The sequence below is a fragment of the Bufo bufo genome, chromosome 4 (genome assembly GCF_905171765.1).
Source record: "Bufo bufo chromosome 4, aBufBuf1.1, whole genome shotgun sequence".
NCBI classification, from domain to species: Eukaryota; Metazoa; Chordata; class Amphibia; order Anura; family Bufonidae; genus Bufo; species Bufo bufo.
Genome location: NC_053392.1, coordinates 529,815,859 through 529,828,971, shown reverse-complemented (window position 1 = coordinate 529,828,971; position 13,113 = coordinate 529,815,859). Strand labels below are relative to the sequence as shown.

Below are 13,113 nucleotides of genomic sequence, written 5' to 3'. Positions count from 1 at the left end.
TGGACTGTCCTACTATATCACTAGTCCTGGTCTCTTAAATAGACCAGGATGATGTCGACATGTGGGGGGCATACAGAGAAACATGGCAGATGGAGCTTGTGGGATGGGGAGCTGTCTGAGAGCTTTTATTGGTGATGAGACAATCTTTTAGTTAACAGGAAGCGAGGACTGGACTGGTGGTCACACCGGGGGTCACATGGCATGGCTGCCCATAATGACAGGCTTTAAAGGGAACTTGTCATCCTGAAAATGTAGTGTAAGCTGCAGGCAGCAGGAGGAGCTGAGCAGACTGATTTTATAGTTTCATGGGAAAAGATTCAGTAAAACTTGTATTTCAATCATTTCACTTCCTGCTCATTCTGGGCTTTGCAGTCCAGGAGGCGGTCCTATCCGTGATTGACAGCTCTCTGTACACAGTCATAGAGGGAAGGCTGTCAATTGCTGATAGGACCATCTACTGGACTTCACAGCCCAGAATGAGCAGGAAGTGAAATGAATAACTATTTTCATCTAAAACTATATATCAGTCTGCTCCCCTCCTCCTGCTCTATTAACATGCTGCCTTCGGCTCACATTTCATATTCAACATGATTGGTTCCCTTTAAAATATATATAGATCTAACTGATTTGAGCTAAAGGAAATTACACTACCAAAATATTGGTGGTCAGGCATAATAAGTACAAAAAAACCTGCAGGAGTGCTTCTTTAAAGGGTTTTGTAAGATATTGATGATGCTCAGGATTGTTCATCAATATCGGTTCAGATCTCCACCCAGGACCCTGCCAATCAGCTGTTTTAGAAGGCTGTGGCTTACCAAGCACAGCAGTCTATTGGTTAGTTGCTATGCTTGGTAATGCAGCTCATCTCCATTTACTTGAATGGGACTGAGCTGCTTCTAGGCCATGTGACCGATAAACGTGATGGCAGTAGTGCTGCGGTCGGGGATCCTGGGTGTTGAGCCCATCTGATATTGATTCAGGTAAAGAGTTGAACGGCACTCCTCTGCAGTGATCAGTGCTAAGTTAAATAGTCTTGAGGATGGGTCATCAGTATCTAAATCTTGTAAATTCCATTTAAAGAAGCACTCTGGCAGCTTTGTAGATATAATACTAACTCGCCAGCAATATTCTGGTAGTATAATTTGACCTATCAAAATCTCTGACAAACCCTTTTAGGTTCTTATGCTCTAATGTAGCACATGGAAAGTTTTTTTTTTATCAGTCTTCTGATTTACAGATTAATTGATCTTCATGTCCGCAGCATGTTTATGGATGCAACTCTGTGAACATATATGTGTTAAATGGCACGGTGCTGCTGCTGCAAACACAGAGATCCTACCTATGGTAATAATGCCTACAGGTATATGGAAAGTTTAACCAATGCAGATGTTTCACTTTTACAGAATAAAAGAGAGTCATGCCAAGTCATAGTTCACAAGTGGGAGACTCATCTACAGCCACGGTCAATAAAGCCTTTAGGTATGGTCATATGCCACATATTTAAAATGGATGAATTCAGCAAATGAATGGTGTCACACGTCCCTTCCTGATTCTGCAGAATTCTAATCATTGTAGACGCTGTTATCAAACTAGAAATGATATACAGAAAAAACAGTTAAGCCTATCTTCCTGCAGGGTGTTGCTTTTCATCTGATGAGAGATATATATTTTCGGTAATGTTCACCATGTTTTTTATTTTTCATTTTCCCAATGCATCTAAAGGGAAACATTTTGTAATAAATGTCTTTATGGATGCGGTTTCTACCTCCAGGACCCCTACATATCTTTAGAACAGGGGTTCCCTGACTCCCGTCCTGCCTGATTGGGCAGTTGTCTATCAGCGCATCCAGGCGGAGATTGAATAGAGAGGTAGCTATCATTGTGCATGGCTTTCTCCATTCACTTCTATGGGGATTACGGTCCAGATACGTTTCCTTTGAAGAAAAAAAGAACTGGGATCTTACATGCTTAGAAATGTTAATTGACCTGTTGGTTTAAGGGCCTATATTCATAAATATGGTGAATCCAAAAAAGGCAGTAGCCGAGGCTCACCTGGTCCCAGGTTGCAATGGAGGCACGGACCTTCTCCAGGAACTCAGCGATGGTAGAAGTATGAATGAAGGAGGGAATCCAGCTTCCAAACAACGTGTAGATGCTTTATTGAAAAGTGCTAAAATCCAGACATGTACATCAGGTCTATGCGTTTCAGATCACAAAATACATATCCTTACTCATGAGTAAGGATCTGTATTTTGTGATCTGAAATGCGTAGACATGATGTACATGTCTGGATTTCAGCACTTTTCAATAAAGCATCTACATGTTAGGAAGCTGGATTTCCTCCTTCATTTATATTCATAAATAGGTATGGAAATAAGATATGTCAAAGTATTCTCCATCGTTTTAGACCCAGAACAATCTGCTCCTTGAAACTGCAAGTTGTTGGTTGCTGAAAATCAACTTTAGGGTCCATTCACATGTCTGTAGTGTATTGCGGATCCGCAATACACCCGGCCGGCACCCCCATAGAACTGCTATGTTCTATTTTTTTTCCAGAGCCGCGGACTCAGATTAGATTTACATTTAGAACAGAGAGGACTACAGACAGAGTAGTCAGTTTGTATGACTGATTGCACACTGAATGGGACTGAGCAGTCTGCAATCTTTGGGCATACATGCAGGCTGCAGAAGACAGATGTGTGAAAACTTTCAATTAAAACTGATTGCAAAAATCATTTTAAGCCAAAAATACATGCATTAAAAAAAAGAAAAAAAAAACTTGTTACAGCAGTGTATGCATTTTATGTGATGGTTCTAGCATGTTAAAATATGTTGTTATTCCAATATATTATAATGAAAAATAGTCGAGTAAAATCTAAAGATGAAAAATTAAATGTGTGTATATATAAATGTATCCCGAAATGCAAAACTCAAGCCCACTTCCAACTGAAAGCATTAAAAAAAATGGCTCTTTAGTTGTGGTGAGGCAAAAATTAAATAATATATTCTGTGTCCTAAAGTCCAAAATTAGCCACATCCTTAGGCCTCATGCACACGACCATTGTGTGCATCCGTGGCCGTTGTTCCGTTTTCCATGATTTTCTGCAATGGGTCCGTTGAAAACTCGGAAATTGCACCGTTGTTAATCCGCGGCCGTGATCAGTGTTTCCTGTCCGTCAAAAAAATATGACCTGTCCTAGTGGGGCCTACTGGCCACCAATGAATGTACAGTAATACAGGGGAGGGAGGGGGGGCCCCACTGGCCACCAATGAATGTACAGTAATACAGGGGAGGGAGGGGGGGCCGCACTGGCCAACAATGAATTTAAAACTGGGGAGGGAGGAGGGTGTGCCCCCTCCTGCCTGGCAGCACCTGATCTCTTACAGGGGGCTATGATACGCACAATTAACCCCTCAGGTGCAGCACCCGAGGGGTTAATTGTGCTGATCACAGCCCCCTGTAAGAGATCAGGTGCTGCCAGGCAGCAGGTGGCAGTTATTGCACAGTTCTCAGTATATTCTAACTTGAAGCGTCTCCATCACTATGGGAACGCCTCTGTTAGAATATACTGTCGGATCTGAGTTTTACGATCTAACCCAAATCCGATGGTATATTCTAACATAGAGGCGTTCCCATGGTGATGGGGTCGCTTCAAGTTAAAATATACCATTGGATTGGAGAATACTCTGATCCTATGGTATAATAGGGACTCCTGACTTTACGTTGAAAGTCAATGGGGGACGGATCCGTTTGCAATTGCACCATATTGTGTCAACGTCAAACGGATCCGTCCCCATTGGCTTGCATTGTAAGTCAGGACGGATCCATTTGGCTCCGCACGGCCAGGCGGACACCAAAACGACTACTTCCTTCATGTCCGTGGATCTTCCAAAAATCAAGGAAGACCCACGGATGAAAAAACTGTCAAGGAACAACGGAAATCCGTTTTGCGGACCGCAAAAAAAAAAAAACTGTTGTGTGCATGAGGCCTAAGGGTGCTTTTCACACACGGCAGATTCTGTTGCATACATTTATGTGAATGAGATTGTTTTAGCGGTAAGCAGTTGGATCCATTCAGGTATATATGACAGTCACAGAAATGTGTGCAGTAGATCTGCTGCTTGTCAGCCTAATCTGTAACCAGCGTTTGCCACAAAAACTAAGCAGATTTGCTATTTTAGCTCACAATTTGGACAGAATTAAAAGGAAAACAATGTGATTTACAGTGCACCATATTCCCTACGTTTCTGCCGACCACCACCCCAGAATAAAGGACAGGTGTGGTGTTACATGAATTGTAGCCATGTTTCCCCAGATTAGCATGTGGCAACAACATTTTAATATATATAGAGATAAAGCTGAGATTGTGTGATTTATGTACTACTGAGATATAATCGTGTTACCTGTGGGTGAGTTTATAGTTAGTGTTGAGGGAATCGAGCTTCGGAACATAGTCTAACGTATCGTTTTAATGCTGCACGGAGACCTGTACAGTATTAAAATGTACTGCCCCCGTTTCGCCCTTTGTTGCATAAACTTCGGTAAATGAATTCGATATTTTTTGCTAAATCATTTTAAAACCTTTTTAAAATTAGAAATCCGAAGTCTGGTTTGGTACCAAATTCGGATTGCTAATTTGAAATGTTTTTAACAATGTAGGACTGAATACCAAGTCGCGCGACTGGGTGAAATTAATTTTGCCTTAATTGGGGCAGTACATTTTAATACTGTACGGAGACAGGTCTCCGTGCAACTTTAGAACCAATCGACTTCGGATCTATGATCCAGGGTTCAATTCGCTCAACACTATTTATAGTAACATATGGGGTCATTTATCAAACTGGTGTAAAGTAGAACTGGCTTAGTTGCCCATAGCAACCAATCAGATTCCTCCTTTCATTTTTGACAGCTCCTTTGAAAAATAAAAGGTGGAATCTGATTGGTTGCTATGGGCAACTAAGCCAGTTCTACTTTACACCAGTTTGATAAATGACACCAATAGTTTGTAAGCCTGAAAAAAGACCAACTTTTAGATCCATCCACTTTAACTTGTCATCCTGCACAGCTGATCCAGAGGAAGAAGTAATAATCATTCACAGGTTCACAACTGCTGTGAACTTTTCATAGATTTATTCTGGAAAGGAAGGATGGATTGGGGAAGGGGGTCACCCTTTCCATTTATTACATTTGTTGTCCATTTTTGAACCCTCCCTGCTATGTCTTTGAGCACTGGTGCCCAATATTCAGCAAAATACTCTATTTGCGGTCTGTTAGACGATGTTCTTCTAATATGAAGACCCATCACAGTTCACAAACATCTCTCCCGCAAAATTCAGTGTAATCTACAGGGAGCGTGGTATAGAGCAGGAGGTGACATGTTCCCTTTAACTTCTCCTGCTCTATAACATGCTGCCTGCAGATTGCACTGCATTTTGCGGTGACCGGTTCTCTTTAAAGGGAACCTGTCACCAGGATTTTGTGTATACAGCTGAGGACATGGGTTGCTAGATGGCCGCTAGCACATCCGCAATACCCAGTCCCCATAGCTCTGTGTGCTTTTATTGTGTAAAAAAAACTATTTGATACATATGCAAATTAACATGAGATGACTCCTGTCCCTGACTCATCTCACATACAGGACTCATCTCAGGTTAATTTGCATATGTATCAAATAGTTTTTTTACACAATAAAAGCACACAGAGCTATGGGGGCTGGGTATTGCGGATGTGCTAGCGGCCATCTAGCAACCCATGTCCTTAGCTCTATACACAAAATCCCGGTGACAGGTTCCCTTTAAATAGGATGTCCTATCTAAAATATAAAACAAATATGCTAATTGGCAGGGAAGGGGTTAAAATAATAAATGCAGTTGCATTTACTAGTTCAAACCCCTCTGCTCCAGTGCTGCCACGCCAGTCCTTCTGGCCGGTCTTTCTTTAAATGGCTGTAGCGGTGAATAAATACATTGCAAAGTCAGTTCTGCTTCAGAATAGGAACACGGACTGCAGGCCGTTCATATTTATGCACAAGGAGTCTGTGCCCAGCTCTGTCTCTTAGGCTCCTGAATCCATTACATTCTCTGGGTGCTGGCTCTCCAGAAGACAGAAGGATTCTCTCCTACAATGTGTGTGTGTGTGTGTGTATATATATATATATATATATATATCTGCAGCATGGACCACAGGAATTACATGAATTGGGAAATTAATTTTATTAGGAGCGGTGTAATACTTTTCTTGACCTGTGGTGGCGCTGTGGTAAACACTTGCTGCTGCTATTCAACAAAGATTACGATCACAGCCGATTGCTGCGGTTCTCCTTAGTGGGGAATCCTGAGATCAGCTTGTTTTTGTGGAACCCGTCTAATAATAAGAGACAGAGGAGATCAGGATCTGGTGATACAACACAGACAGGATATGATGTGTAAAGTAGTGCATCACTGAAAGGTTTTGCCTGTGAAAATACATATAATATGAATGTGATTTGTTTGTGTTTGTTTCCCTTTTCTTTCACTTTGTACAGAAGAAGAATTGCACAGAGATGATGGAGAATTTGGAATCTACAGTAAGTAAAACTTTCTTTATATCGTAGTAATAATTTTACTTTGCCTTCTGAAGCACAGTAAAGCTAAGAACATGCTACCATGGTGTTAATGGAGAAACTACATTATTTCATATGCAAAAAAAGTATTAATGTATTTCAAAAGTGTGTATCTTCCTGTTACCTGCAAAATTGTATGAAGTGTGCAAAATAGAAGCTCACATTGTATGATATTAACACATAAAGGGGTTGGCCCATCTGGGACATTGATGGTCCGCCCCTACCTCCAGTACAGGGTCCTTGAAGTGAACAGAGGACAGGCACACATGGCTGCGCGAGTGTGCTTGGCTATTTCCTGCAGTCCTATAGCGGCTGCACTATCCATTCATTGCCATGGGAATTCCAAAAACCTAGGAGTGGACTCGCTCGGCTATTTTCAGAACTCCCATAGCAATGAATGGAGAGCACTCTGCGCATGTATGGTGTGCTCTCCTTCACTTCACAACCCCATTCTGAATATAGGACCTATCTGACATTGATGGCATATCCTTAATGACCTATTCTCAGCTTGGGCATGCACTGCGGTTTTTGACGGCACGCCCTTCGGTCACATGACCTTTGTGCAGCTTGGTCCCAGTCATGTGAATGGGATTGAGCAGCAGTACCAAGCAGAGCCACTACACCATATACTGCGCTCTGCTTGGTGTACTATGAAGAGGCTGCAGCTCTGCGGCCACTTCAAACAGGTGATAGGTGGGGGTCCGACTCCCGGGACCACTGCCAATCAGATATTGATTACCTGTTCTGAGGATATGTTATCAACGTTTAACTGCCAGAAAAACCCCTTTTTTGTACTAGCATCACTTGATCTGCTTCTCTTCCTAGTTCCTCTTCTGTTTCAGAACGCAGCTCAGAGGGTCTTTTACCACAGCTGTGCGAACAGTGGCTTACAGAGAATGGAAGCAGTTCTGGCCGCTCTTTCTATGGCACAAAGGCCGCTTGCTGCTACAGAAATTCCCTTCATGCCCCGTCTGTTAGGGAGACCACACTATGCTTCCCCCTTGTAGTCTTGCCCCTTCCAGCACTGTAGCCAAGCATCCAGAAAACCATTAGGCTACCTCTAGATGTTGTAGATAACGCATGTATTTTCCAGGCAGAGTCTTGTGTGGAAAAACCACAGCGTAATACAGTACCAGCAAAGACAAATCTCATGTACACAAGGCATATTTTTTTTTTTACACACAGAAATTGACCTGCCGTCAATTGGGTGTAGTGGATTTAGTGTTTTTCCCGATAATCTTTAATGGAGTTGTTAACATAATCAGAAAATCTGCACCAAAATCCCCATTATAAAAGTCACCAAAACATGATGGTGCTGATCTATGTGGTTTTTTTTATGCAGATTTCATGCAAATGTTCTGCATACAAATTCACAAGGCGAGCAGGTAGCCTCAGGCGGAAAGGACACTGCCTACTAGACAAATTCGATTGCTCTCTAGTAGCTTAGTGTGACAAAGGAATGTTTTATTTCTGGTTTTCTATGTATAATCCATGTGTTCATTAATGCAGTGTCATAGAAAAAATATGTGGTGTGTGTGTGTGTGTGTGTGTGTATATATAATGGGTATAGGAGGAGTACAAATTGTATCTGCAACGTGATAAGTGGTCAGAGAAATCCAGTTCATTGACAACTCGGGTAATATCCTATGGGGGCACTTGGGTTTTGTAAGAAATGTTTCTTTTGCTTCCTGACGTAATAAGGTTGTTTTCCTCTGGACGGCTTTCTAATAGACCTGCATATGAATTTCACATTTTTTCAACTGTTATGAAATGTACTTATTGCAAGTTATGACACAATTTATTTGCAAAGTATTCATTTACCGATTTTTTTTTTTTTTATTTTTTTTTTTTTTTTATTTTTTATTTTTTCAATTTTTTTTTTTATTTAGTGAGTCGTCGTCTCCCCCCCCCCTCCCCCTTCCCAAGTAAATGTTTACATTTAGGACTCCCATCAATTCTGGAAGGCAGAAACCTAAGTAGGAATGCACTTAAAAAAATGACTTTTTCTTACTTAAAGCGAACCTGTCACCATGATTTTGCGCATAGAGCTGGGGACATGGGCTGCTAGATGGCCGCTAGCTCATCTGCAGTACCCAGGTCCCACAGCTCTCCGCGCTTTTATTGTGTTAAAAAACAGTTTTGAGTGATATGCAAATTACGTGATATGAGTCCTGTAGCCGGAGATGAGTCAAGCGTCAAGGAGCCCAGCACCGCCCCGCGTCCTCCGATTCTCCTCCTTGCCGGCTGACGTCACAGAGCTGGAGCGCCGAAATCTCGCGATGCGCGAGCTAGCGCATGCGCAGTGTCGGCATCATGTTCATTCCCTGTGCTGGCATCAGCACAGGGAACGAACTACGCATGCGCCAGCTCGCGCATCGCGAGATTTCGGCGTTCCAGCTCTGTGACGTCAGCCGGCAAGGAGGATATTCGGAGGACGCGGGGCGGTGCTGGGCTCCTTGACGCTTGACTCATCTCCGGCTACAGGACTCATATCGCGTAATTTGCATATCACTCAAAACAGTTTTTTAACACAATAAAGGCGCGGAGAGCTGTGGGACCTGGGTAATGCAGATGAGCTAGTGGCCATCTATCAGCCCATGTCCCCAGCTCTATGCGCAAAATCATGGTGACAGGTTCGCTTTAAATGGTTTCCTGTCAAAGCCAAACTAGTGGGAATAGTTGTACCCACCAAACCACCCCCTCAAGGGGTTACCACCTACCCCCTGGATAAATGATAAATGTGTGATCGCTAGGGGGTCCCACTACTGGGACTCTAATGTTAATCATCACTGTATGTCGGCAGAAATTTTTTGCATGTGGGTATAAGTATTAATTATAATGTCGTATGCTATATGTTATGTTACTGTAATATAATGTACAATCTGTGTCACTTGATGAACAAGGCAGTATGAGAACCATCCCTTTATCTTGTATTCTATATTATTTTTATTTTTTTGTGATTTTGTTTTCTTTCACTGCTTTTTGGAGTTATGCTCATTTCTATGCCTAGAAAATGCATATTAAACCGCCAGCAGTACCTTATTGCAGCCTACAGCATGATTATAAAAGTCTGTGTCTTTTCTGTGCAATGCGGCAAAAGTAAAAAAAAAACTATTATTCAACGGGCCTCTCTATGTAAACGATTATCCCATAGCGTTTGATAGTATTTCCTTCACTACTGGATGCTTGAATGTACAGTAGTCTTGCGCATGCTTTGTGTCCCAGCAATACCGGCACCTGCGCACTGTTCTATTCCGCTATGAGGTATTGTTCAAAAGCTCAATGCTCAGGCACTCGCACACGAGAGCTCCCGCATGCACGAGACTACATTCAAGCAACCGACAGTGAAGGAATCGGGCATCCTATCAAACGCTATGGGGAGGTAAAGGGGGCGGGGCATGCTTGACTTCAAGACAATAGTTTTACATAGCGTGGCCCGTTGAATAAAAATATTTTTACAAACTTTTGCCGCATTGCAAAAAAAAGACAGACACCTTTATAATCATACTACAGGCTGCAATAAGGATACTTCTGGCGGTTTGATATGCATTTTCTAGGTGACAGGTTCCCTTTAAGTGGGGGGCGTGGCTAGCAGCAGTGATGGCTGGACTTGTGTAAGAGGAGCTCTGCAGCAAGACCCACAGTACAGGACAAATCCTCAATCACTACGACCACCTGGGGAACGATGGACCACTGACTAAACCCCACTGACCACAAGAAGAGTGCCCTTACCACACTTGCGCCGCGGGGAGTGGGGAGAGAGTCACGCCGGGAGTTGAGGAGGAGGAACAAGTGTGCCACAAGAGAAGCGCAAGCGGCGGCCAGATAAGAGCGCTCATGTGAGGTACAGGGGAAAAACGGGAACCGGAGGGCAAACTATATGGTGGGTAGAGAAGAGCCCGAACTTACCCACGAGCCCCGGCAAATTCCCTCCAGTCGGCCATTTTAGCGGCTTCCCTGCAGTGAAAGGAGGAGGGGGAGGGAGCTCTGCTGGCTGCAAGTGCGTATAACGGTGATACCATCAAAGCCTTCCTGCACCGCACAAACCGGTCATACGCTCTAGACCTCAGCCACTGGAGGTACTAATCTATACTAAATATTTACAGCTTGCCTGCATGTGCAGCCTATGGGGGCATATAAGAAAGATAAAGTAGCATCTTGGACTGTACACTAGAACATCAGCAGCAGTCGCACTACAAGAGGATCCAATTAGTGCGACTCAGAGCACTAAAATTAACCCCATGTACTGTATTTTGATCAATACCCTGATACAACAATGGGGCCACAAAAAGCACAAAGCACTGCAGAAAAACTACATGAATATGCTAGACAACCTGAGGAAGCTACGCAGTCACCTTTGCCTCAGCGTAATATTAATACCAGAGCAAGTACTGTATCCGATGTACTACCTCATATAACTTCTTCAGAGGAGAATACTGAAGAACTCGCTCTCAAGCAAGTATCCACCAAAATCCTAGAAGCCATCACCGCATGTAAGACATCCCTCACAGGGAAATTAGATGAGGTCAAGATTGATTTGGGACTATTGCGCCAAGACCTGCATAATCTGCGAGAGAGGGTTCAACACGCGGAAGAACGTATCTCTCATAGAAGACACCACTGCCACTGTCCCTAGAGCTATATCTGATCTCAACCCCAAAGCGGAGACCTGGAAACAGAAAGCAGATGAACTAGAAAATAGGCTTCGCAGAAATATCAGAATCATTGGCTTGCCTGAAAGAGCAGAGGGTCGCTCACCAGATGAATTCATTGAAAAGTGGATAAAAGAACTTTTCCCGGATGCAAACTTCTCCCAGGCGTACACGGTGGAACGTGCCCACAAAGTCCCTGCAAAACCACCCCCAGCGGGGGCCCCACCTCGCCCCATGTTGGCAAGATTCCTCAACTGCAAAGGCAAGGACAAGATCCTGGCTCTAGCTAGAAAGTGGCAAGAAATCAAATTCAACAATACTAGAGTCTCCATGTTTCCGGATTTTTCCATGGAACTGGAGAAACAAAGCGCCACTTTTATGGATGTCATGAGATGACAGAGGCCAACATCCCTTACTCCATGGGCTATCCTGCAAGACTCAGAGTAGTGGACGGAGTCAGAGCGATCTTCTTCACCTTGCCGGGAGAGGCATCTGAGTGGCTGAACCTTCGACGCAGATCTCAAAGACGCTGAAGAGACCGGCAAATTTCAGGGACTTATCATCTGAGGATTCTACTAGACTGGTTTGGCTTAGTTGAAATGTGATAGAATTATCCAGTTGCAGCTTCTTTTTAATGCATAGATTCAATTTAGAGATTAATATAAGAGGTTTTAATATTGGCATGAATACACTAAAATGGCTACATCATAACTGTGGTCTCGGCCTGCATGCTTCTGCCAACCTTCACCGCATGCAGAGGCATCCCTGTACAAGTGGCTTTTAGTCTGGATTAAGACACTGGTATAGACATATTTTTACAGTTGCCAACACACAAAGTTAAGATAGTTTTATAGGTTTACTAAGTTGGATAACTATTATGGTAGCTCCGTTAGACACAGTTTTTATGTTGCACTACTGTTATATTATATACCCACTACATCATATTTCACTCCTGAGGCTATATTTACACCCAGGATTCCATGGCTGAACTAAAAATCTTATCATGGAATGTTAGGGGATTGGGTACGCATCAAAAAAGATCCATGGTTCTAGCTTTTATTAGAAATCACAGCCCACAAATCCTGTGCCTCCAAGAGACGCATCTTACAACCAGCACTTCCCGGGTCTTAAAGAAGCCCTGGGCCGCACATTCACACCACACCTCTTCATCGAGAAGAGTGTTCCTCTTGGTACACAAACAACTTTGCTGGGAGGTAAAAGACCTAGTCACAGATTCAGAAGGCAGATTTGTCTTTGTTCACTCTCTTATTGACAACGTACAGTACACACTATTCAGCACCCTAGAGATGGGGACTACTCCTGCCATAGCAGGAGCCACAACTCTAACTCAGATTGACTACTTATTGGGCAATGGGCTAGTAACACTAAACCTGCGATCCATAATATATCTTCCTAGGGGAATATTGGATCACTCGCCGATTCTGGGTACTCTGATTCATAGCGCCCCTTCTGTAATGTATAGAATGAACATACATCCATTCTGGCTGAATCTTCTGGGCTCGGCAGACGGCATTGTCTCTCTATTGTTTGAGTTTCTTGAAATACATGGAGATGAACCTAACTTGATTCTAGTGTGGGATACCTTTTGAAGGCGTTCCACCGAGGTTCCTCACACTCAAGCATCTCATATATTAAAAGTGCAGTGCACCACTCTGGAGCAGCAATATATTAGACACCCATCTGATTCCAACAGGACTGCTTGGCTACAGGCGGGTAGACAATACTTAGCTATTCTTAAAGATAAGGCGGATAGGAAATTTGTTCTTCATGAAACAGTGTTTTGAGTTGGGAAATCAGTCAGCCAAACTACTAGCCCAACTAATTAAGCATGATTTGCC

The 13,113-nt window shown here is 43.1% G+C and overlaps 1 protein-coding gene across 3 annotated transcripts in view; it reads left to right on the top strand.

The window, feature by feature from the left end:
* Positions 1 to 13,113, top strand: part of GPCPD1 (glycerophosphocholine phosphodiesterase 1) — a 77,982-nt gene that overhangs the window by 20,955 nt on the left and 43,914 nt on the right. For all 3 annotated transcript variants that reach the window (XM_040429766.1, XM_040429767.1, XM_040429768.1), the window contains 2 exons: positions 1,404 to 1,479; positions 6,525 to 6,566. In XM_040429766.1, the coding sequence (XP_040285700.1) occupies positions 1,404 to 1,479; positions 6,525 to 6,566 (118 nt within the window). The remainder of the gene's footprint in view (positions 1 to 1,403; positions 1,480 to 6,524; positions 6,567 to 13,113) is intronic.